General features: G+C 40.9%; 1 protein-coding gene and 1 long non-coding RNA gene across 5 annotated transcripts; one reads left to right on the forward strand and one right to left on the reverse strand.

The window, feature by feature from the left end:
- Positions 1 to 4,445: 4,445 nt before the first annotated feature.
- Positions 4,446 to 27,221, forward strand: LOC131457025 (uncharacterized). The gene is made up of 4 exons (XR_009239966.1): positions 4,446 to 4,680; positions 9,744 to 9,923; positions 16,849 to 16,935; positions 27,133 to 27,221. It is a non-coding gene; the product is annotated as an uncharacterized LOC131457025 (long non-coding RNA).
- Positions 5,597 to 25,878, reverse strand: peli3 (pellino E3 ubiquitin protein ligase family member 3). Of its 4 annotated transcripts, none has more exons than XM_058625782.1 (7): positions 25,610 to 25,878; positions 13,857 to 14,054; positions 12,945 to 13,074; positions 12,510 to 12,611; positions 10,379 to 10,603; positions 8,693 to 8,881; positions 5,597 to 8,015 (listed from the first exon to the last, which is right to left on the reverse strand). In XM_058625782.1, exons 2-7 carry the CDS (start codon positions 14,027 to 14,029, stop codon positions 7,416 to 7,418), a joined length of 1,419 nt encoding a protein of 472 aa, XP_058481765.1. In that variant the 5' UTR covers positions 14,030 to 14,054; positions 25,610 to 25,878; the 3' UTR covers positions 5,597 to 7,415. The 4 variants fall into 4 exon arrangements, with proteins under 4 accessions (XP_058481765.1, XP_058481762.1, XP_058481764.1 ...); XM_058625779.1 differs by having other exon boundaries at positions 13,857 to 14,057; XM_058625781.1 differs by lacking the exon at positions 25,610 to 25,878 and adding an exon at positions 14,151 to 14,680.
- Positions 27,222 to 27,436: the final 215 nt, after the last annotated feature.

Here is a 27,436-nt window from a genome sequence, read left to right on the forward strand (position 1 = left end):
CGCCGGCCGACCGTGTCGCTGCACCTTGACGAGTTCCTTAAGCTCCTCCTCCTCCTCCACGCTTGGCTGCTTGTCCCGGGCTCAGGTACAGCGCCACCTTGAGCCGCTGAGAAATTTCAACAACCCTTTCCGCTTTATCATGTCCAGTGCGACCACTAGGGGTCACACTAGTTTTGACGGTGCAGGAATTTCATATATCGTTTGGCCGATATATGAAACGTCTCGTTCTGGCCACAAACAAAAATAATTAGGGAATAAAATTAGGGAGTAAAATATTTACCTTTTTAAAGAATCTAAAAAAAAAAAGGAGGACTAGTTTTAATCGTGAAAAATAAACATGAACCTCTAATAAAAACGGTTGACGATTAATGTGTGTGTGTGTGTGTAAGGTTGTGCGTTAACATTCCTCAGATTTTTTTGGACACTTGTTGGAATCCACACCTGTCTCACTTGAGTTGATGCAGAACAAGCAGGTCTCTCTCTCTCTCTCTCTCTCACACACACACACACACACACACACACATATATATATATATATATATATATATATATATAAATATATACATATACAGAATAATTAGAGCTTCAGTGACTGAGTTCCTTTTTTTTTTTTTTCGTTTTTCCTCCTTTCCCCGACGTCTGATATTCTAATGATTTTAATGTGTTCATTGAAGTCTATACTGTGTCGTCTCGTCTATGGACGTGTGAGGGTCACATGGATGGGTGGGGTGGGCAGGGGGGCGGGGCTGGGCCGGGAGGGGGTGAGGCTTTTGCTTATGAATGTGATTCTGATTTTAAAGATGCTTGACTGTTTTTGTTTTTTTCTCCCCTCCTTTTTTCTTTCGGTTTTTCTCTTTTTTCTTTTGTATTCTATTCTTTGGGGTTTGTTTGTTTGTTTGTTTGTCATTTGCACACTTGTTCAACGCTGTTCAATGGCTTCATAAAGGCACTCACTTCTAGGTGTTTGTTAATAAAAAAAAAGGACTGGGCAGGAGCTCACCTGTCACTCACCTTCTGTCCTCTTGTTTGGCTCTCTGATTACCTTTCATTTCAGATAACACCTCGTTTCTTTGGCTTTTTAAGGTGGAGCGAAGGATATTTACGTGCGTTAGAAACAATTGGATTGCCTAAATATACGGATATAACACAAATAAGTAGGCTTACACTTAAAGAAGTGTTAGTAAGTGAAAGCCAAAACCAGGAAAAGCCATCACAGATACCTTTTATCACAATATGCTGATACCCACAACAAAACAATATCATAATATATAGACATAATATCGATATTTTGCCTGGCCTCACCACACGTGTGTCTGCGTAAGTCCGCGATGTCATAAGAACACGTTTGCTGTTTTTATCTCACTGTCACATGATCTTTTCTGACAGGAACCCGTTCATTTGTGTCTCTCCCACACCAAAGTCCATAGAGAAAATCCTCCATTTTTACCTCACAGCGCACAGGAGTTGTTGACCCTCTGCTGCCTCCGTTGGTAAGTTCACATGTATTCACGCGTCTTATTTTGTGACTTTGGCTTCATTCAGGTTAAAACTCGGTGACACCAGGCGACCAAACGAGGCGGCACGCGGTCAGCAGCCCCTGTGCCCCGTGAGCTAAAAACACTGATTTTCTCAATGGAATTTGAATTTTCTCAATCGCAGATTTGAGTAGGAGTAGATTTTATTAAGTTTATTTATTTCAGTACTTCTCACTACTACACTGAACTATGCATTTTAAGAAGGAGGACAAATGTGACTCTAGGAATGCATGGTAAGCACATTTCACAGAGCTGCAGAGGAAACAATGAGATGGAAACAGAGTGATTAAAGCAGCTGAGTGTTTAATTCAATATTTAACATTTGATGTTTAATTACCTTCTGTTTAATTTCATTTTCTTCCCGCAGTAGAAACTCATCTGCGACGACATGATACAGTGTGTCAACATGTGTGCGTTATATTATGAAGTTTACTAAGACACTTTTGTCTCATTTTGGACGCTTTAATATGCTATATCATAGCGTATTACTCCTTACTGTACTGCACTACAGATGTATCTGGTATACAAGGTCATTTTAGTCAGATGTTGGACGTCAAATCGTGATTAAACTGTCATCATATGTAGTGACTCACTTTTCTTCTTTTTTTTTTTTTTCCATGAACGGACACAAAGTGAAGACTCTTGACTGTGAGTCAGCCTCGAAAACAACTGTGTTTCCACAAATGCGACTCAGCAGAAACGTAGATTAGACACTTCCTGTTCCTGTCCGGTAAACATGCGTCACTTGTGAAATGTGCACAAAGGAAAAAGAAGAAAAGAAAGGAGTTTAAAGGTTATTTTGTGTTTGTTTTCAATTCAAATGGAAATTTGACGCAACACAATCCCCAGTTGTAAGAAAGTCACGATTCATGCTGTGAAACAATTCATATCTCTACTATCTCTGCCTTTAGCACGAGAGCAGAGGTCAAACCCGCGGCCCGCCAACTTAAAAAAAATTATTTTCATAATCCATTAATCTGTCGATTATTTTCTCGTTTGGTGTTCAGAATATCAGAAAACCTTAAAAAATGTTGATGGTGTTTGTCAAACCTGGAAATGATGATGTTCTCAAATGTCTTGTTTTGTCCATGAACCAAAATGATTAACTTTTAATGATTTCGTTTGTTATCCAGAGCAAAGAAATGAAGAAAATATTCACATTTAAGAAGCTTAAACAATCGGAAATCTTGTTTTAATCATGAAAAAAGCTTCAAACCGATTATTCCATTATCAAAATAGTTGTTGATTCATTTAGTAATCGATTTATAATCAATTCATAGATTAATCGTTTCAGCTCTAATTAAGATTAATTTTGCGCTTTTATTTTGAAATGTTTAACTCATACTTCTCACCCTCACTGAACATTCCTTTTTTGACCTCTCAACCTCCTGACAAGGTCATTTGAGTTTGAGTCACATGTGGTAATCCCCGTTTTCCATCTTTTAACACAACATTGAAAGTATGTAATCTCATAACTCTGACTTTAATCTCTAATCCTCTTCTGTAAGACTGTAAATATTTGACATTCATGTCGACGATGTAGAGAAATAAATCATAACATAAACGTGAATATGAATATGAAATGTAACGTATATGGGATTTCTTGTTCGGTGACCGGGGGACATACTTCGTCCGTGTTCTCTCCACAGGAAGTGGACACGGTGTCCTGTTTCCTGTGGCGTCTGTCAGTCACACAGTGGACGTCTTTAACTTGTCCCTGTGGATCTTTAATTAATCACGCACACACACACACACACACTGAGCAGATGATGCGCAGGTTGACCTCTAACATCCTCACACTGTGTGGAGGACATGGACACGTCTGAGAAGACAGAGGCAGGGACAGTAGATGATGATGATGACAAAGATGAGCTGTCTGTTGTATTTCTGACGCTGATGTTGTTGTTGCTGAACATCTGTGATGTGAGGACGATATGATACAGTGTGTCAGCATGTGTACGTTATATTAAGACATTTTTGTCTCATTTTGGACACTTTAATATACTTCATCATAGCATGTTACTCCTTACTGTACTAAGATGTACTGCACTCACCATGTATTTGGAATACTAGGTCGTTTTAGTGAGATGTTGGACGACCTTTTTGTACTATGATATATTTGTCTCACTTTGGACACGTCACTATAAAACGACATTTCTCTCTCATATTGGACGACTTACTATAAAAATGACTTCTGTCTCATTTTGGACACCTGAAAAATGACATTTCTGTCTCATTTTGGACACTTTCCTATACTATGACATTTTGTCTCATTTTGGACACCTTGCTATAAAAGGACACATGAAAAATGACATTTCTGTCATTTTGGACGCCTTACTCTACTGTGTCCTAGTATATTATTCCTTACTATATTAAGGTGTACTACACACATTTAGTATACTATGCTGTTTAGGGGACATTTTGGACACCTGACTAAAATAATATCTTTTGTCTCATTTTGGATGCCTCATGATACTATGTAATTTTGTCTCATTTTATGTACTTCATATACCATATACATTTTGGACGTTTTTCTTTACCATGATATTTTTGTCTCATTTTGGACTCCTTACTATGTTGTTTTGGGGACAAAGAATAAGGTAAAGTGATTTCAGTGGATTTGAGGACAATTTTAAGAGTTTAAAGCAGACTTATTGTTTTGTTTTTACAATAATCACAATCAATAATTGTGTCAACTTTGGTACTTTAGTCAAGATAACCATGTCATAAAATGTCCACACTGTTTCATCTCTGTCTGCCACATCAGATAATGTAGCAGACACAAGTTTGTGTCTCAGGTGATGTCCTCTCTCTGTCTCTGTCTCTGTCTCTATCTCTGTCTTTGTCTCTCTCCTGGCAGAGAGTCATAGAGTTGCAGGTGACCTTGAGTTATTTTTAGCACAGCAAACCTGGAGCAGGGCTCGAGAGGACTGTGGAGTCTGCAGCTTCACCACTGCGTATTTATTACTGCATGTGTAGCACAGTGACAAATGGACGGTTCGCATTTCTGCCACAAGATGTCACTGTGGCCATTCAAGTACTCGCCGTGGAGCCGCAAAGCAGCGATAACGGCGCGAGACGAAACGAGAGGTGGGGAAAACACAAACCAGGAAGTGGAGACCGACTCACCTGCTTCTTCAAACAGGTACAAATGTTATTTCTGTGCAAAAACAATGAAATAAATGCTCACTAAATTAGCATTGTTGAATAATAAAACGACCTCTGTGATAACTTAAAGGTATAGTGTGTAAAAGTAAGGTGAAATTATTGTCAAGATAAAATAATTACAACTTCCCCCCAAATTTATTTACATCAGGAGCCGGGTCAGCTCTCCGCCATTTTGGACCAACATGTTTTTACAGTAGCCCACAATGGACAAACTAAACATCATGCTAACTGAATGCTACATAGGTTTTAGGTTTAAACATGAAACTTCCCCAATAGGTGTTGCGAAACTGTACACTGTATTTATTTAATTACTCTTATGCAATGTCAGAGCCCTCATGAATCTTCTTTATACAAATCTCCCCCGTAAGAAAAATCATATTTTAGACTTATTTCTAAAACTACATTCTAGCCTTTATACTTGAAAAAATGGTATTTGGAGTAGAATTGTGTGACCCTTTATTTACGTCTTCAAATTGCATCTTCTTATCCTTTTTTTCTGTGGCAACCCAGACTTTTGCGCCACCTACTGCCGATCTCATTCATTTCTAGGGGTGGGGATCGCCGGTGACACCACAATACTAATAATAATAGTATAATAGTATTTGCAAAATCATATATTGCGCAATAAACTCACACAAGAGATCTATTGAGAGTGCGCAATAGGCACCATCCTGTGGACAGAAATGTTTTTTTAAGCTAATCCACAAAAAGTTTAATGTTTATTTAAATGTTTACTAAAAAATTGGTAGTTGCCGATATATCACCACGAAAAATTTTTTCGTTATTGAGAGAGATGGATGGAAACCAACCAAGTTCAAGTCAATCTGCAGTACATATGACACCATTATAAGCAGCCCAGCCACTAAAACACTGAGGCTAAGCCAACAAATAACGACTGAAGACTTTTTCATTTCAACACAGTTTATTTACATCTCCTCCATACACCTCATAGTCCATGTGAAGCCTTGGCATCTGCTGTCAGTTCAAAACATCAACAGTCCTTTCACTGTACTCGTCTTCATCTCATCCTTTGAATGTTCAGATGTGCGTTCAGACTTTGTTCTGTCTCACTCCTGTCCAGTCCAACGTCTTCCGTCTGTCCTGCTCAGAGGGCTGTACTACGAAGCCTGCTCACCAGAGCCGGGCTTTCTTTGAGTGAGCTGGCTCGACAAATACTGAAGCCTCAGCCAGAGATAACTAGCATCCCCAACAGTGGTTTTCAACATACTTTGTCAATCCAGGATTTTTTTTGTTTCTCCAGTGCTCAAAGGGGGCTATTGACTCTATAGAGCTCCGGACCAAGCGCGACTCAGTTTGCTCACACCGTCATGTTGGCAGGAAAAGGGTCAGAGCCCGGAGCGGACATTATTCTAGATCTGCAGTGTTACGACATCTTTAACTTTCCCTCATTCTGCTCCACAGAACACGTACACGTCGCAGTAAAAGCATGTTAAACAATCACGTTTTTTAAGTTAATTAGCCTTGGAGTTTGTAATGACGCTGAAGTTGGTATCCAGATTTGCAGCTTAAGAGGAAACTTAAGGGAAAATTAACAACAAACTGCGAATCTGGATGCTAACGTCAGTGTCATGATTCGCGACCAGTACCTGGTATGAAGTGATCACTTTATAAGCGGAATGCGTTGCCTGTTCCTGGTTTTAATCACTCTGTCTTCTACACTCGCTTTGAATGTCCTTGGGAACTTTGTTTATACGGTAAAATGTTCTTCCGCCTGTCCCCGATTGTTTTGTCATCCCGGCTTGAAACATCTGTCCACCATCTTCATTTCCTATGAAAAAAGCCGGTGAAGAAACGAGATGCCTGCTTTATTTGCTGCCAATTATCAACAGTACGTCGTATGTCTGTGAACGTGAACAGCGCCGCTTCCTGCCAAAATGGCGTGGTTTTGATTCTGAGTGTTGCATCATGGGATTGCGTGATGTCAGCTTCCGGAGCTCTATTTTCACAAACAAATGGACTGATTTCCTACTTCAGGTCTTTAACAGTGTAGCGTAAGAACAGTAGCAGCTCTGTGAATCATCTAAATTAATCAAATACGTTATATTTTGCTGTTAAAAAATATTTCAAATCAAATTCATTTTGACAGATGAGTGAATCAGTGAATAATCAACATTACAGACTTTAACGATCTACGTCCCTCTTACATCCGAGCAGTAAAAATGAGAAAGGTTTCGAAACAACTGCCAGCATTAAATTAAAGATGGTTCAATGCGTCGGCTCTTTCAGAAGGAACAGGTAGATCCATCCATTTTAAAGAGCAACAGGTCGAGTTAGTGCAATGGGAGGGAGACAATTAATCGTTTTATTTTTGACGTAGTGATTCTGTCACTCATTAACGTTACACTAAGGCACATGGAAGAGGAGATGACAATGATCTGCGTCAGTGAGCTGAATCTGAGAGGAAGAAGTACGACCAAGGTCGTGATAAACGCATATTTTTGCATCTCGTATGTTTTTTCCTAGCTCCTAAATCCATTGGATCTCACAAGAATGTTTGAAACGATGTCCAAGGAGGCTGATAAGTGAAAGTGTCGCACCGTTTTGTAGCCGATTTCAAACTGGAACTCTGCAAAAGCTTGCAAGTAGCCAGGTTAAAAGAGAGCCACCTTCGTAATACGGAAAACTCTGGCTTTAGACTCAACATACCTCGCTAAGCCATTAAGCTCGCTTCGTAGTACAGCACTCTGGGCTTCAGTCGACGGGGCCTTGGAAGATGAGTTTGATGTGGCCCTGCTCTCCTGTCAACCAGGTACCACAGAAGGGGCAGGCAGCGTGAAAGGCATGGGTGCCATGTGGTAACGGGATCTGGCTCCACCCCACCACTGTCTTTTCTGAGCAAACATGACCACAGGGGCAGAAAGCGTGAGTGGGCGGCCCGGCGTCCAGGTACAATCCTCCCTCACAGCCCAGCCACAGTGGCACGTAGGGGCCCACTCGCCGGCACATGGGACACTCTCTCTCCCCGGTGCCAGCCGGTGCTGTGCCCCCGGGTCCGGCGGGACCCTTCTCCTTGCGGTAGCCCCAGTTGTGGTAACCGTGCACGTGGCCACAGTTGACGTAGACCCACGGCTGCTTCTTGTCTACGATCTCGCGCTGGGCCAGGCTCGGGAAGGCCAGAGTGTTGAAGCCCACCGGACATTGTGGTCGGGCGGCGTTCAGCTCCTGGCGCAGGGACTCCAGCTGTTTGAGGGTCGGGGTGTGGCGCAGTCCGGCAGGGGTTCTCCACAGCAGGGTCGCCCCACACAGATCAATCAGAGAACCGTCCTGTAGGGTATTGGACTCATTTTCAACCTTGAGAGAAAAACAGGAGAAAGGAAAGGAACATCAGTTTCCATCGCTGTCATCATCAAGAATAGGTGCGGGCCGATGACTGGATTTAAGGTATACCACGGTATTAAAAAGTCACAGTATCAAATCAGTCATATCGTGATTGAGGTATAAATTGTTTTTAGTGACTCGTCAAAAATAGATTGGGAATCACTCAGGTTGTGTGCAAATGGAAGTAGTGTTACGGTTTCCTGAGTGGAGTCAATTAGGAAGCAAGAATATATTGAATAGCCACTAGGGGGCGATTCTGCTGGTTGCAAAAAGAAGGACATTTGAATGGAAGTCTACGGGAAAATGAGCTTCTATTCCTCCTTTGATATATAACGCCAGTAAACATTTTCCTGAGGAATTAATGGTCTCATTTGCTGGTTTCAGGCTTTCTTCAGGAGAACATGATGTTGATTTTGTAAATTATGCGCCCTTTAAGTGGAAAATAGGAGCCTGGTTGCAGGTGGTGCCATGTTCAGTCAAATGACAAATTTGAGGTGTGAAAATGGGAGGTTTTTTTGCCACATCTTCGTCATTTCACAGAAATCTCTGCAGGTTCAACTTCTTGGGTCAAATCAAGGTCAGTAGTCTGAAGCCTTGCGGCCATATTAAAGCGCAGGATTTGTTTTCCCACTGAACTCTCGCTTTCTTACCAGCTTGCCTCTCTGCTGGGCTGAGCGCGTTTCCCTCAGGGCAAAAACGTTGCCGCATACCGAGATTTCCCTCCAGACGCCCGGTGCCGGCTCAGACACAAACTCCCCCGCCGGGTGCATCACCAGCACGCCGTTAGTGGTCAGTCCGTCCATCAAGCCGTCCGACGTCCTCCATTTGGCAGCCCGCTCCTGAGAGAATACCCCACACACAAACACAGAGTAGGAAGACGTAAAGGTTAGAGGAGTGCTGGGGGAGGGAGGTGCAGAGGGATACAGTGGAGGTGGATGTCAGAGGTGGCAAAAAAAAAAAACAGCCAACGCTGCGTTTGTTCTGCTGCTAAATTTAGCTCAGTGCAGACTGGCTACTGTACTGACTAATATGCAGAGAGGCAACCTCAGCTAAGAATAAACCCATCGTGAAGAAAAAGAAAGGACATACTATTCATATGAAATGAGCTCACGTGGAGTAAATCTACAGGATTAGTCGAAATGTTTCAGAATTATTATTATAAAGGGTAAGGATACTTCACTGTGAAACCAGGACTGAGGCTGCTGCTGCTACTAATGATTACTTTCATAATTTCATAATTATTTTCTTGATTAATCAAATACTTTTTTGGTCCACGAAAATGTTGATTAAAGTTTCCCAAAGTTTCCTCAAAATGATGATTTCCCACCAATTTAAAAAATGATGTATTTGTTGTACAGAGCAAATAAACCAGAAAACTATTCACATTCAAGACGCTGAAAACTCGGAGAACTTGTTTTAAAAACAACAAAAGTGTCACATATATGAATATGAAATATTAGTAGAATCATCACAGTGACTTATCTCCAACAGAGCATGTTAAGCTTATTTTTTTTGCCCCTGCGAAATGCTTTTTCAGTTGGATTTTGTTGAAGTGAACTTTCATCTTGACAGTTCAAGATGATTTGAGATGAATATTTAATCCCAAATGCACGAGCATAACAGTTTAAAGACGGGTTGATGTGCAAGTAAATAATGAATTTCAGTGAAATTGAAACTTAAACACATCTGTGTTTGTTCCAGAAACAACAACACGTGATCCTGGAGACTCTGAGGCTGGAACACATGTTATTGCACACGTATGTACCGTGATCACTAATGGGTTATGTAACCACATGTCCCTCTGGGAGCTTCAGACCATAACGCGACATCCAGAGGCAATGCATCAAGGCCACTTATGAGACATTACATCACCACACACAGGTTTGTGCAGCTCTCATTTTAAGCACTCTGCGTTCAATTGGTCAGCCCGAAAAACAAATCATCATCCATCATCTTAACCATAACCAGTTAATGCCTAACCCTTCACCAGTTCCTCAGAAATAAGGTTCTGCCTCATTAGGACCAGGTTTTTGTCCCCTTGAGGACTTCTGGTCCTGACAAGGTCAGTGTTTATGCCAGAAACGGTCCCTAAGGACAAGAACACACACACACACACACACGTGTGCAGAACACGACTCTGTTCTCTCACGTTTCCTCCAGCCAGGTCACATGTACTGACACCCAACATCGCGGCTATGATGTCACCCGTGGGAGGCACAGCCACGTCCCTGCTGTCACTACTATGGTTGCCATGGTTACCACGGGTGCTTGTGTCGTTTACCAGCAGCAGCAGCAGCAGCAGCATCAGCAGCAGCAGCAGCAGGCTGAGCACTCACCCCCAGGAAGATGTTCTTGGAGGAGTCGAAGCCGGCGGCGTAGATGCGGGCCGTGTAGGGAGCGCTGCGTTCACACATGATGCGACATGCGTAGCGGGAGATGGTGCTCTGCGCCGACTGTCCTCCACCGCCGCCCTCCCCCGCTGCACCCCCGCCCTGACTGCTGCCGCTGCCTGCTGTGTCCGTCACCACAAAGTCGATCATGCTCTCTGTGGACCGGCCAATCTGAGAAAGGAATGGAACAAGGAAACGGTTAAATCAGAGATGAACAGCAGGCCAAGTCTTGAGTCTGTAGAGCCATCTTCATACTGCAGTTAAATTAGATTTTTTTTTTTTTTTTTGTCAAATTATGCATTTTACAGGCAGGCTGTCACCACTGGTAGCAAGAAATCTAATTGGATTTGGATCGATCACTCAGTGTTGGTGCTTCTGTGCGTTCAGCTTCTTAAATGTGAATATAATCTGGTTTCTTTGCTCCGTTATGAGAGTAAAGTGAACATCTCTGTTTGAGTATAAGGTCCACTGTGAGAGAGTATATTGGCAGAAATAGAATGTATGTTTGTATAAGTGTATAAATGCTCTTAAATACAAAATGATTTGCTTTTCCTCACCTTAGAATAAGCCTTTTATGTGTGCCATCTTGCACTGCTGTGATTCTACAGCAGCGCAAACAAACAATTTAGCCAGAGCGTGAAGTTCATGTTGTGAAGAGGAAGCGTATTACATAAACTTAGAGGAACAACATCTCTTCTAGTCCTCCAGGAGTCCTCTGATTATAAAACACTTATCAATCCTATTTAAAGTAGTCTTATGGTGTCAATGACCATGACCATAAACAGTGCAGACAGATTTTGACTCTGTCTTTTTGTGGACAGTAATATACTGTAATTGGGTGAATTAGCATGTACAGATTGGACTCGAGGCGTGCTGATTGGGTCTCTTGGAGGAACCAGCTTCACAGCATCTCTGTTTTATGAAGAGAGGATGAGGTGTCTGGAAAACAACTTGAGCTGCCGACAGCAGACACGTCTGACTCATCCTCTCATATATTTTATCTCCTCCGTCTTTTGTCTTCCCTCCTGGCTGATGTGAAGTTCCCTTGTTCGTTCCCTCCCTCTGATGTCCTCACTGCCCCCTCTCTCTCTCTCTCTCTCTCTCCCTCTCTCTCTCTCATGACACTGCATTCTCGAGTCGTCTGACAAATCCACTGACAGATTACCTCTGCACTCCCTGATTGGTGCCTGTGTTATTTTGTTGACTCTACAGGGCGGACACATTCAGCTACTGTTTGAGTACAAACAAAAATCTGACACACGCCTCAAAGGAATAGCCCTTTACAATTTGGAATGCAAGAAAAACGATGCTTGAGAAGGGAAGATTTACAGAGTTTGTTTGCCCTTCGGTTTAACACTCAAGACGCCCAGAGGTTGAAGTGACTTTTCAACAAATCTAGCAACTCTCTGGCCAAAACTGAGCTACTTTCCAAGGAAGAAAGTCTAGAAGACTTGAACTTCGTCCATTCAGCACGAGCGGAGAGCTAGTCTGGCGGTAGACTAGTGTTGTGCGGATCATTGTACAAATAGCAATACTTCCAATACCAAATGTGTCACTTTTAGCATCGATTCTCATACTTAAATATCAATATTATCAATATTCTGAACTAATTTGGGTAATTTCCAGCACAGTAGGAAGTTACTACGCTATTCAGGAGCAGTGGGAAGCACTTATCTGCACCCAGGGTGCAATGGTGGATTGGGTACCTTGCTCAGGGGGCACCCCAGCCCTTGGCCCGTCGTGGGATTGAACCAGCGTCCTCTTATGAGTATGAGACTGACATGCTGCCAACTACACCAATGAGGCTTTAACTCCACCAACGACGAGGCTTGTTCCGAAAACAGCAACAACGCCGCGTGTGGACTCTGCTGAAGCACCGCGATGTTCTGTGGCAACACCGCTAACCTTGTCACAAATATGCTGATCAGGGAATGATGTGATCTGGCAACGCCCAGCTACTTTCCAGTGGAAGTAGTCTGTGTTTTCTAGAGGTCATTAGGGGCTCAGTTTTTGCACCTTTAAACTTTACACTTTTACAGAGTTGACATTGCCTGTGTGTGTGTGTGTGGACACTGACCTGGAACATGTCTGTGTTGGTGTCATGCGTGTACTCCACAATGACAGAGTGGCTCCGTGACAGTGTGTAGGAGATGCTGTGCTGGCTTTTGTTGCTGAGTGCCTGCCAAAGGAAAAACACATTATCCGGGTCACATGACAAGGAGAGTTGAAGGTCTATCCTCCAGGAAAATGTAAATGTACCCAGAGGACATTTCCTATTCCAGAGGAACAACCCTCCTGACTAATGTCATTCATAATTCAGGCTTATTGTTATGATGGAGAGAGACCGTAATGTTCAGGTATGGTGCGACAGATCTGTACTTACACCTGTGGGTGTAGTATTTCGGCATCACCTGACATAAACCTTAACAACCAATGCCGAGGTCAGACTACACGATACTTTGGCCTGTTACGAGCCATAAATTTGTGTCGTGACATGGCCGACTGTGCTCACCTTTGACACCAGAGGCGTCGAGACGTTGTGGATAACATCAGGTTTGACCCCATTGGCCTTGGGTCTCTTGTAAAGGGCCAGACGACTTCTTCTGCGACCCTTGTCCCCGTTGGCCAGCGACCCATTGTGTCTGTGAAGCACAGGAACAAGCTTGACTCAAGTGCAGCTTCAGTTAATTTCAAGTATCATCATTAATTGACGTTATATAATGGCACATTTGTCCAACTGGTCCAACCACGTTTTACTCTGCTGACTACACAGCTGTCCACACTGTGTGTGTGTTCATCAACTCACTTTTATTAGATAGTCTTCCAGTACATATATGTGACTTAAAAAAATAATTGTGTCAGTTCGACTAAAACCAGACTTAGTCCCAGTAAAATGGTACTAAATCGAATTCCTCATAGTCAGCCTAGCACATCCAGATAATGCACATTGGGAATCAAATTACTGTGGCATTTTAACTCTGAGTCGGACCAGAGTTGGACTCCAGATAGCCTGGGTTCTTGGTACAGGCGCAATCTTGGTCAATACCAGGTTATAAAAGAAGCTGGTACATCGAAGAATAAAACGTGACTAATTTTATGCTATGAGTATTTAAAAGTTTATAAAACGTAGGAAAACTCGGGATGGCGCTCACCATGTTAAAACAACGCCTAATACTAACAAGCTGAAACTGGGTGTACCACCACCTAGTGTAGTGGAGGCAGACGCATTAAAAATTAAAAATTTCCCGCCAGCTACAATCTTAGCTTGACAATAAACAGCAGCCAAAATCAGTTTGCTACATCAAGTATAGATAATGATAATAAGAATTGATTTGATGTCACTTAAACACAAACCTCCAGAGACAAAAGTAGTCATGAGCTGACATAGTATGCATAAATGAGTAGAATCACACAGGGACCTCACCCTAAGACGATGAGCTCGCCGTACTTGACGGGCTCCTTGTCCTCGGGGAAGACTCCGTCGTGGGGTTGCGAGCTTGTGCTCAGAGGAGGCGAGGTCTGGCTCTTGTTGCAGGACGGGCGCAGCTCCAGAGATGGGGGGGGACACAGCGCCTCTGAGCTTCCCTCTAAAACCATGCCCACCGGCCACAACTGGGGCTCGCTGCTGAGGAGGCGAGGACAAGAGGGAGGAGGAAGAGGCAGGACATTTGTGTTAGAGAAATAACAAACTTGACTTCAATTTGACCCCTTTAATTACCCTAAATGCAGGTATATGTGGTTGAATGTGACCAACTCCTGCAGCGTAGACTGTGTGGCCAGCTTCAGTTTTTTTGTGACGTTGGCTCTTCTGGTAATTATTATCCTGTTTTTGCAGCTGAAGTGCTTTTCTATTTGCTGACCCGAGGCCTTTTCCGGAGCAGCTGTCCCTTCCTAATACGATGGAGCACAAGTGATCAAGCGCTTTTCCACTAAGGCCGATAAACTGATACCTGCTGCATCCATAAACCCGGCTAACACTTTGTGACGCATGTGATGAGCCCCAGCCATTTCACTCATGGGGGTAAATGACACCTTTTCTGGCTGCTGCCGAGTGACACGGAGCCCACGAAGATGCAAAGAATATCCGAAAAACAAGAGATTATGTCCTCGTCATAGGCTCTTTACAGTTTACTACAACCGCCAATGGTGAAACTGCCTGATCTGTGAGACTTAAAGAGTGGCAGCCACCAAACAGAGAAGTGGAGCAGCTTCACTGCTGCGGCAGAAGCTTTATTACTCTGCATTTCACTGCCTTCAATTACGCCCATGTCAAATGAAAGGCAAATGTAGCAAATGAAAGCCAATTCCTTTATCTATCATAGCCGTCAAAGAGATATCAAAGCGTCCATGGAAGCTTTTATCAAAAGACAAAACAGAACAAAACTGTTAATAAATTACATTGTAACAAGTGTCAAATCTTGCATCAGCCACCAGGCCTAACCCTGAACTAAACTAACTTAACTCTGGCTCCTACAGTAGGAAATCCTTAATACAGTAAAACAAAATGTCCAATTCTGAGTAGAAACGACCTGATCTGATACTCGGCATTGGCTTAGCCGGCTGTCAATCACACTGGTGTCCACTCATATACTAAATTTAATTTTATGAAATTGGCATCATGTTTTCTCAAAGAAGAAAGTTTGTAGAAGCTTGTTTTCCTATAGACTGACATTCATTTTGCATCCAACAGTGTCGCCCCCTGGTGGCTATTCAATATATCTTAACTTTCAGAAGACTACGTCCACTTTTCCCATGACACGTCACACAAAGACGCAATAAAGTGATGCGGCATATCAATGTTTTGAGTCGCCGCGTTTTAATATTCGCTTTACAAGTCAAACAAAGCTCAGTCCCCGAGTCTGCACGCAGGTTCTGTAAGCCTGCTCTTAGCACTCAAGCCTATTATTAATCAAAAGTGGGCGAGACCACCTACACGGTGGAAAATCTCGCAATGCGGGAGCATAACAAAGACCTACAACCAGCTTTGTTCTCCCTTTGAGCACATTAGATAATCATCAGGGGAGCGTAAACATAATAACACCGAAAACACGCGGCTCTCCTCCACCTCCTCCTTCCTTCTTTCGGCCCTTTTTTAGGCCCTTTTACATCATCCTCGTCATGCACATAAGAGAACCGCACAGTCATTATAGTTAGACCTGATTGAGTTTGAGCCATCAACGGAGACCTGATGAGGAGGAAATCCTCCTCATAATGAGATGACAGATTGCAGTGGGCAGATTCAGGCAGCCAGTGGCCATTTCATTAGCCCGGCTCTCTGTTGCCCTGACTGGATATTGAGCGGTGGTAGTGATGTAGAGGTGGAGGCAGAGTGGACTCCAGGGAGGAGGCAGCATGGGCTGAAGTAAATGAGAGCGATGAGAGGAAGACGGAGGGGGGGGGGGATGGAAGAGGAGGTGAGCGAGGTTTGTGGGGAATTTCCTCTAGTGGAAATTTGTTTTATAAGAGCAAACATTTGACCGTATTTTTCTTTGATACCGTATCAAACAATTTATAGTCCGCAAATATGTATCACCAAACCTAACCTTACCAAACCTTTCTCTTACCACTGCGAGTTTTAAGTCACACTAAAAGAGTCGGTTGCAATTAGGGACCACATTTAATCTAGAATAGAGTTAAAATTAAGTATTTTAGTGTTAAAAAATGACATTTAACTCTCTTGCCAAGTGTCTTTAAGTCTTTTAAGTGTAAAACTTGCACTAAAACAGTCACATTTAAATCTATTCCAGGGGGTATTTGTTGTTGTTTGGAATTGGTGTAAAATTGACTTTATTTTAGGCCTCTGACTTTGGTACAATTTGAATTTCTTTCATTTTAAATGAGGACAAAAATCGGTCTTGAATCGTCTGATATTTAAACCACTAATTATTGCAATTTGAAAATCATAGATAGATAGATAGATAGATAGATAGATAGATAGATAGATAGATAAGTAATGCAAGACCTTTCTTTGACCTGAGGCTGAGAAACTTACAGAAAACTCCTTCTGCGTTAATCTGCCCAACACTTCATCAAACTGTAGCTGCTGCTGCTTTTGCTGTTGCATAAATCCTACACTAAAGTAAAAAAACAGGCCTCAACAAGGTCACAGCTGGTGAAAGTGGCCAGAAAAACCACTCACATCTAATGTTGTATTAAAAAATGTTGTATTGTATAAAGAAAAAAGGTCAGATTCTGATAAATAACAGAATAGATGTAGTGTCATATATCTTGTCCCTCGTCCCTCACCTTCCATACACTACATGAAGCTGTTTTTATGTTTTTCAAATGTATATACATAGATGAGCAGAGACGTTGATGACGATGATGAAGATCCTGCCTGTCTGAACACGTGTAGGGAAGTCCATAAATATTTTGTGTAGCAAACAATGACGCCCTCGTCTCTTGTACTTTTTTAGACTCTCCACTGTGGATGATCTCACCGAGCTAATGTGTCCACGAGGACGACGGAGGAAATCAGAGCAAAAGAGGCGTGGCCGCCACGGGTGAGTGAATGGATGCAGATGAGGAGGAGGAGGAGAAGTGGGTTTGAAGGGCACGAAGAGGGTGAATGAGAGAGGTACAGAAATGAGAGAGAGAGGGGTGCTGCAGGTCTGTGTGGAGAGAGAGAGAGAAAAAAGAAACACACTAAAGCCTGGTGTGTGAGGATGAAGATGAGAGGAGGGAAACGAGGAAGAGGGACGAGAGGTGGAGTGTGTGTGTGTGCGCGTTAGAGAGACTGTGTCAGCAAGCGCATGTGCAAAAATGGCGGGCTTTGGCAGGGTGATGGATTGCCTGTTCTGTGCCACGCATTTTCTAATCAACCCACAGCCACATCCTGGGGGTGGAGAGAGAGCGAGAGAGAGTGTAAGAGAGAGATGGGTGGGGGGTAGGGGGGGTGAGGGTGTGAAACAAAGAAATACTGTCTGACAAAGGAAGACAAAGGGAGGAGAGAATAGTAAAGGGAAACATGAAGGGGAGGCAGTCACAGGGTCTGTGGTAGAAACAGTACGTCGTGATGATGATGATGATGATGATGAACGCACTCTTACACTGTATTACACAACGCCAGCAGCCCGCCAACACCACGCAACACAACACACTGCACCACTGTACTGTCACTGTAAAGCATCACAGGTGATAACACAGTATAACACAACATGGTAAATGGTCCCTATTAATAAATAAAGGCGGGGAATCACAGGGCAACTATATACGATAGGCGATACGATACTCGATACATGGACCGCGATACCAATAATATCACAACGATACTGTCATAATCAATCACACAGCGTAATGTCACGATATCTTGTCTAACTGAAGAAAACTAATTATGGATTGACTATCTGTCAACTGGGATTGGCACCACCAGCGTCCCTCATGTGGAGGATAAAGTGGTAGAAAATGGTCGGATGACTGGTTTTACACCGACTTGATTATCAATAAATAACGAACAAAGCACAGTACATTTTACAGAAAGGTTGGCGACCTTTAACCTTGTTGACATACAGATACTGATCTCAACCTGTGTGATGGTATTTTCAGTGGCACAGCTTAACCTGAAAGTAAAATGCACTCACTGATCCCATCTTTTTCAATTAAAACAATTTGAATTTTTTTGGAACTTTGATTTTGGACTGATGCTTAAACAAATAAACAATTTAAGGATGTGACCTGGGCTCCAGGAGAACAATATTCATTTGTTTAAATAGGTGACACATACATTTGCAAAGTCATTATTTAAATTCAGGCCACATTTATGTAAAAGCAGAGTGGCAAACAAGCAAACTTGTTCTTATTGGACATTTTTTGGACACAATTCTATGTTTTCTGGCTTCCCTCGCTGTCTCTCCCAGCTCTCTCCCTCTCTCTCTCTCTTTAACGCCTACTCCAGGAGAAGTTTGAGTGTGTGGGAGAGGAAGGAAGAAAGAAGGGAAAAAAGAAAGAGGAAGAGTCAAAACTCTCTTCCTGAAACAAATGAGCAGAGCTAAATATACTGAGGCTGACAGATGAACTCTGCAGTGAATTATGGACGAATTAATTTCCTTTAGAATTGATTTAAGATCCTTTTTATTCACACATGGAACTTTTAATAATAGACGGCGCTCCTTTGTTACGTCTCGGATCTTTCAGGTCGCACCCAGGTGGAATCCTCTCTGCTGTCTGCTGATGCTGGTTTTCTTTTTACGCTTCCCAAAGTAGCTCACGAACCAAAACCTTTGCACCAAAATAGTGGAAAAACCTGCTCAGCGACATCTGACATGCACTTTCTGTTGATCATTTTTAAAAAAACCTAAAAAAAAAAACCTTGTTATCCAGACAAGTGTTTGGCTGATACTAGATGAATTTGCCTTTTCTTTTCTGCCTTTTTAAGTTTTAAAATACTTTTTTGCCCTTTTATTTTAATGTTTAATCCCTAAGCTTCTATATCTTCTGTATTGTATCAGACCGAAATAAATGATTCGTAATCACAATATTTGATATTTCCCCCCAAATTGTTCAGTCCTATTTCTTGTTTATGTGTGAAAGGGGCTACATCAATCAAATATTAATAATAATAGGGATTATAATTATAGTAGTATATACACATCTACTCCTATACTCTTATTTAACATTTCTGTGCCACTTTTTAACTCGTTGCTTTTATTGTCGTCTTTCTCCAATAAGTCCTGTTTCTTGGATCCTGAATCCTGGATTCTGATACCGTTTGCTTTGAAAGCTTCAGAGGAAAAAAAACGTTATGTAACAACTAAAACTGTGCAAATTATACAGGCCAGAATTATGAAGAGTCCAGTTTCCCTCCCCCACTACCAAATCCAGCCTCTCCTCTTTCCTTTCCTACCCCCATTTTCTCTTTCAGCTCACTGTTGGTTTCATTTCAATTTATTCTTTTTAGAAAAATTCTTGTATGTCGTCTTCTAATAATAATAATAACACTGAGAGGTGTAATGCTGCCGTCCACGGTTCAACTCTTGAGCACAGAAGTTCAAAGACCCCCCATCGCAGATCAAAGTCCTTCTTCTAAATGAGTGTCTGTTGCTTTATATTCTTGCATGTAGACCAGTTGCAAGAAGAAACGCTAAAATGTCAAGGTGACAATTCTTCTCTGTATTGAAAATTGAGTTTAAGGACAGACATGAAAGCCCTGTAGATCAGCCAACTGTTGCGGTTCTCTCTTGAATTTACCACAATACATTTGGACAGGCTGCACGTCTTCAAGAAGCTAACAACCTCCTCACATTCACAACAAATAACTGATTGTATAATGACTGTTTCAAGGCTTTGATTTGTTTATTAGGAAACTTTGATTTGACTGTTCTCAAACTTTGACTGATCTGAAGCTGTGGTTTCTATGAAGATTTGATTTGACTGTTCTGAATATTTGAATGACTGATCTGAAGCGTTGAATGTTCGAAGCTTTTGAATGTTCTGACTGTTCTGAAGCTTTGATTTGACTGTTCTGAAGCAGATTTTTCTGAAAAAAAAAAGCACAAACATTCTGATCAATTTAAAGATGATTATTTCTGTTGATTATTCATTGGCAACAGGGACAAAATACTTGAAGTTGATTGCTGTCCGTTAACGTCTGTGTTGAGCTTCATACTTTATGTACAAATCCAGGTGTGTGCCGGGACGTTGCACTGAATTTTTGGGTGCCTCAAACCTCTGATTTAATCCCGAAGTTTCTCCCCTTGATAATATATCAGTGTGTGTGTGTGTGTGTGTGTGTGTGTGTGTGTGTGGCTGCTGCTGCTGCACTTTGATAGAGTGTGTGTCCTGCAGTCCTGTCTGCTCCTAAATAGCCCTGCTGTCTGGGACGCAATGAGGCGAAATGAGGGAAAAGAGTAAGAACGAACGAGAATGTGAAATGGGTGACAAGAAGCAGTCAACACACAGCCAGGGCGGCAACGATTAATCGGCTATTACTCTTTTTTTTTATATAATTAAACCACATTCTCTGATTTTCTAGCTTCTTAAATGTGAATATTTTCTGGTGTCTTTGCTCCATATAACGAAAAAATAATTCAAACTGATTCATTTTGGTTTGAGGACAAAATGAGACATTTGAGAACATCATGATTTCAAGGTGTTTCCCAACAGTTTCCGACATTCTATGAAACAAACAATTCATCAATGAGTCGAGAAAATAATCGACACACTGTACACACAGCTGCGAGAGGAGTTTCTGAAGGTCACTATCAGGATTTTAGAAACACTGATTTAACTACTTAGGTTCAGGGCTGAATAATTCATCGTATTCAAATGTAACTTGAAATTTAGAAAAAAGCAAATCACAAAAGCTGTAGTTTAGGACATTATGCCGTTCATCTGACTTTAGGTTTATAAATTAAGGACTATTTTCTTAAGTAAATAAACACATTTCATGAGTGATTCCTATCAACAACTTTTATCTGTGTTATTTTTATTCTCTCCTCTGAGTTACTGCAGCCTCACCTCCTCTCACTTTGACCCCATAACAGGTGGGCTGGTTGCTGAGTTAGTGTTACCTCATTGTGTGTCCACACAACGGTCGCTTGTTTAAAGCTTTGGTTATTTGGGAGTTTGTGATCGTCACATATTTTGTTTGAGAAACACTAATGCACCGTGATGGTCGGGGGTGGATGTAACATTGGATGCTCAGAATTCAGTAAGCTCTTTAGAAAATACAACATTCTTTTATATAAAAAATATGAGTGATTTTTAGACACATGGCATTGGAACAGGGTAATACACCTGAATTCAACGACTAAGGCCTTACCCACATGGAAACAGAAATGACCCTGTACGATCTTGTGTAAACAAACAAGCATCATTTCCACACAAAACCCCCCAAAACTACTCTTAATGATGTAGTATATGCCAGGCCTGTATGCGGCGCTTTAGTGCAGAAATTCACCATAACTGGAGAAGACGCAAAGTAGGCGCATATGACACGTGTGCTGTGTACAAACTTTTTAAAAACAATAAAGGTTTATTCATTAACAGGGGTGGGTCAAAATATCAATTTTAAAGAAGAACGAAAGAAGAGGGAGTTTAATAGCGGGATAATGGTGGAGAAAGCTACGTTAAAAGAGGCTCCATCCACGTTCAATACTTACACTTTATGCACTGTGTTCTCTATGTTCTCAACGTTTTGTTTTCTTTTGTTAGACAGATATTGTGACGTATTGCGATATGATTGTCTCGCGATATATTGATTATCACAGCATTCATGTATCGTGATACTATCGGTATCATGGACCATGTATCGCGCATTGTGTATCGTGAGGTACCCTGTGATTCCCGCCCCTATTCGTTAAAGTACATTACAGTACAGTCACAGAAACAGAAACAGGGCGGGACTAAAGAAAGAAAATAAAAGCGAACAGATCAAATGATCACAAGAAGGGAAAGACGACTAGGATGAAGATAAGCTCCAGAGAGTGGTGGGGCTGTGACATCTTAATTTTCCCAGTCAAGTAGCATATTAGTTGTATTCAGGAAAGATTTTTGAGATTTTACCGATCCTTTCAGTGCTCCCAAAAACGCCGGTTCTGTGTGGATAAAAATCCAATACGATAAAAAACTTCAGTGGTGTGGCCTAGTATGGTGCGTATAGTTTTACAGTGTATCTGACAGGATTAAGAGCTCAGAAAACTTTAAGGAGCATCTATTTTCTGACAAACAGCCTTCACTGTGCAGATAATTCCCTTCTACTCCACCATACTGCTAACTCTGCTCCACACACACTCACTCAGTGTCGCCCACTCACTATACACACACAACTCATACATGACTAAATATATCTACTCCCTTTGTCTGAGAATAATGAAGTTATAATTTACCCGTGAGCATCAGTTCTGTACCTTACTGCCCACATGAGCACCTGTGCTTCTGGTTATGTATTAAAAATGGGGAAGAACACTTGGAAACATCTATTGACACCATTATACAGTATGTCCAGAAAAGTTAGCTTGAGGCTGCTACAAAAAACAAACACATACCAACAAAAATATAGTACATAAGGGCTGGAAACAAAGATTATTTGAAGAATGGCTGAAATAATATGTAGCTCAAAAAGATATGTTATAGTTCTCAGACTACAAAGATACAATTTAAGGGCAAACAAAGGCCAATAATAAAATTAATATTACAATAATTTTCTGTTGGAAAATGTCGATCAGTGTTTACCAAACGGAAATGATGATGTTCTCAAATATCTTGTTTTGCCCACAAACCAAAATGATTTTTTAATGATTTCTTTCTTATATTGAGCAAATAAACCAGAAAATTAATCAATTATCAAAATAGTTGATGATTCATTTTATTAATCAATTAATAATCGATTCCTCGGTTAGCTGCTGCCGCTATAACAGAGGAATGAATAACTACAAAAGCCGATCATATTAACCTGCATTAGAACCGTTTTAATGTACCACTTGGGAAATAATAATAATTATGAAAACCATAACCTCAATTCCAAGAAAATTACATCAAAATCTGTTTTGAAGTGGAAAACAGGTAATAATAATGAAAGCTCTAAAAACTGAGCGGCTACCACCTGAACTCTAGCTGCTCTGTGCTATGCTACTCTATTATTGATGCTAAATTTATAGGCTTCATAACAACTTAAACAAATGATACTGCAGCGTTTGCTGCTACTACAGTAATACTGATAGTGTGATCGTGAAAGTGATAGTATCAGTGACATACTGTTGCTGCAGCCACAAATAAAGAGGCTGCTGTGGCTACAATCACAAAATAAGTGCTAGCTGCTAAAGTAGCACCGTGTCGCACCATTAGGTTTCCCAGAGCAGAACTTAGCTGCCAGTTTATGGCTATTTTAAGGTTCCTGGTGGGATATATGGACTTAAAGAAAACATAAAATAAGCCATGAAGAGAAAACACTCACTGTAAAAGCGCAGCGTGCAGGGGTGCCTTTAACGTTAGCATGCTAAAACTGCACTGTCACAGAGGAGCTACTGGATGTTAGTTTCATCGAATTGCACTGGATTTAAATGTACAGCAAACATTAGCTAAAAAAAAATTTCAATTTGAAACAAAACAATTAAACTGCAAATGTACTGTGTGTCAAATATGTAATATAATTTGTGATGTCTTTAGTTTGACTGGTTTAAAGTTGGGTTTAATGGTTTGGCAACACCATCAATTTTGTAAATCCCAATAAAGCTATTTAAATTTAACTTAAAATGGAATTAAAATTGCAATATCTGTCTCTATATCTCTCAGGAAAATACAACATTGATTGGTATAGGTCTAGTGAAGGGACAGTATGCGATATTATTGCTTAGCATGATCACAAGCACGTACAACAAGTTATTCGTGGTGACTTTCTATTATCGTGTTAATTGTGAATGAAGAAAAACATCAATATTTCAAGCGAGTGACTTGAAAATCCTGTCCAAGTCACCAGTGTACAGTGCTTGTGATCTATTTCTTAATGTCTTCCTCATTTACTCATTTATTCATTCATCATAATTTTTATTTATTTTTCCCTAGAAAAATATGATCAACCGTAAGTGCAGACAGAACACTGCACCCGTTTAAAGTTATTTTCACAATTATTTTGGTTTATATAGGTTTTTAATTAAATAGGTGTTCCGTGACTTCGATGGGTGATGTATGATTCTGATTTTTTCTTTTTTTTTTCCCTCTATCTGATAAAATATAAGGGTGCCATGATAATAAATTATACACAAAATGAGTTCACTTAAACAAGTCTTAAAGAATACTTGTCGTCTGTTTCTCCAATCTGCATTTTGTGTCTGCACTGCAGTGCTCTTATATGCAATATTCTGACAAAAAAATATATAACTAAACTAAATATTAAAAACAAGAAATCAAGTTTTGGATGGAAAAGTTTGACTGACTCAGCAGCAGTACATTACATTTCATAATACACCATAAATCATATCACGTGTGTGTGTTGGCATAGTTTTTCTTTAAAGTTTGTCCAACCATTTTCTTTTTCCCCATAGAGGAAATGTGTAAGTGTTGCCCCACAGACGACGTGTCAGTCACATTCATCACTTCAGCTTTTCGTGTAGACAGATCTGCACATGAAATATAAATGAACTGCATCACTGTGCATTAATAACGGAGACGGTGAGCGGCACTGACTTTACACATTCTGCAGCCACATTTAGTATTTACAGCGCGCACACACATACACATCATCCTCATCATCATCATCAGCAGCACTGTCATGTCATTTACCAGCAAGCTACAAATAATATGACTCATTACTCAGCAAAGTACAACAAACACTGCTCGACGGACGCATATGATGACTATTCTTATTTTCTGATATTGATCTTGTTTTTCTCACCTTTTAATGCCTGGACACTTCTTATCTTATGCCTATAGGGACAACATACATGTATGTAAATTGGCCTATATGTCTATAATCTGGCATATTTACATTTACCTGCTGTACATTAATCCACCACTCAAATAAACAAATATATCTCCTGGAGTCGTGAAGCATCTCGAAGTGAAAAAAATATAGTTTTATTTTTTATTTTTCATATCTTCTGCATGATTCAAACATGGCCTCTCTCTCTCTCACTCCCTCTCTCTTTCCTCTTTATTATTCCTTCCTTCTCTGTGCGTGCAGATTGCAGCGGATTGCGTTTTCCCATGCAGGGCCACCCCTTCTCCTCTAAAGACGTAATGATGTAGTAACCTGACACACACACACACACACAGGGAGAGAGGGGGAGAGAGAGAGAGAGAGAGAGAGAGGAGTCATAGTAAAAATATAAGGTATGATGAGGAAGAAATAAATAAAAAAAAGGGCTATTACAACCAATTCTTTATGCCAAATGCAGTCGTGCTTGTTGTGCCATTTGTGATGCGCACGCAGGATGGGTTGGTTTGTACACAGGCAGGGGAAAGCACCGCACAGACTACACACCCTCCTTACACACACACACACATATCCCTCCCTCCCACCACCACCACCACACACACACACACACACACACACACACAGCAGTAGCAGTAAATAATAATAATTTTAAAAAAAATACGCACAGCCACTGATGACAACCACATCTTCTTTCATCCTCATCCTAAACGAATCCATGTACCTCATGTCAAAGTGACTTTAAAAACAATCTGCTCTGTTTTCCATCCATAACAAACACATCCATCCCATCATAAACAGGCCTTTACCCGCTGATGTTTGCCGATGGAGGAGGTCCGGGACCGGCTCGGGTCTCTCTCTCTCTGTATGTGTGTGTCTGTGCGTAATTCCTCTCCTCCTTTATTATGGATGGCTTCGGGAGCGCTCAGTCCCCGGAACGCGTTTTTGACGTGTAAAGACGCGAAACGAGAGAAGAGGAGAAGAAAGAGAAGATGAAGAGGAAGAAGAAGAGGAGGAGGAGGAGGAAGCAGGAGCGTTGACTCTCCTCCGCTCAAATCTCATCATCAGCGACTGAGGCGCGTTCATTCCTCCCGACTATAAGAGCAGACGATTCTATATGTCACGCCCACCTCCTCCCTCCCTCCCCTCACACACACACACACACACACACAAAGAGACAGAGATGTTGTTATTATGAGCATGTTTTTTATGTTTGTGTTTTGTTTTCTTTGTCTCATTGAAACGCTTTGTCTCTTTAATCCATACATTGAGAAAAATAAATCCAGGATTTCACAGATGTTTAACTGTAAATAATACAATACTTTACATGAATAAAATACACTATTAAGACATAATAAAAGACTGCTAAATCACATATTGGAAGTTACAGTAAAATACAGTATTTATATGAGGTAATACTGCTAAAATCGTATAGGGCTTAACTGCTGTGAAGTCATGATAAAATACAGTATTTATACAAGAAAAATAATCTATAAAAATATAATACAGCTTTTTATAGAAAATTCACATGAAATTACAGTAAAATATAGTATTTCTACAATAAATAATACCCATAGCTATTGTGAATTTGCAGTAAAATACAGTATTTATTCAGGAAGAATATCCATAACTACTGTGATTACAGTATTTACTGTATACAGGAAAAATATTCATAATGCACTTAAAGTTATAGTAAAATACTGTATACTCATAATTACTGTGAAGTAACAGTAAAACACTATATTTCTACAAGGAAATACTAAAAACCACTGTGAATTTACAGTAAAACACTATTTCTACAAGGAATTACTGCTGTGAAGTAACAGTACTACATTTCTACAGCTACTGAGAATATACAGTATAATTATATCAATTTACAGTTATTTACTATATTGTGAAAATACAGTATCTGGACAGTAATGTGTTGTGAAAGTAATGCGACTGTGGAGGTTTTACAGCTGTATTTACATGTGAAGATTTGTTTTGGAGACGCTTTTAACCGTTAATGGTTCATCATCACATCTGGACCATCATGTCCTGACTCATCTGTTGCTACAGCAACAGGACATGGCTCTTCCTGCACTCCCTCTCTACACACCTGCGCTTTGTTTACCCAATTTTTTTGTGGTTTTGCTCTTCAAATTTTACACCAGCTTTAGGTCACGGTTATGTAAAGCAAATATAAAATGGCTTCGGTAAGTCTAAAGTGATTCAGACTCCTTCTCATCCGCAGTGTTTTCCAGCTCTTTATGGGAAGTCCCGCGAGGGTTTCCAGGTGACATGATGCAATTCCAAAGATTTTTTCTCTCTCTGTCTCTTGTGTTGTTCACAGACTGGTTTCTCCCCTGAAACAAAATTGCCTTGGGAGACACTTCCAGCAGCTAAAGCCCCCGACAACACAACTTCCAGAATCACAAAGCACATCCATCAGGTGTGTGTGGCAATTCTCAGAGGGATATAACGTGTATTGTATTTATTTTTTTTATTTTTGCCTTAGATTAAGACACACTGTTATTATATAATACAATGAAAGAGGAAGGGAATACATCCAGTAGTCATTTTCTGACTTTATGATGTCAAACTTTATTTATTTAGCAGCTTTCACACAAATCAATGCAACTCAAAGTGCTTCACAG

This window comes from Solea solea, chromosome 3 (assembly GCF_958295425.1).
Source record: "Solea solea chromosome 3, fSolSol10.1, whole genome shotgun sequence".
Classification (NCBI taxonomy): Eukaryota; Metazoa; Chordata; class Actinopteri; order Pleuronectiformes; family Soleidae; genus Solea; species Solea solea.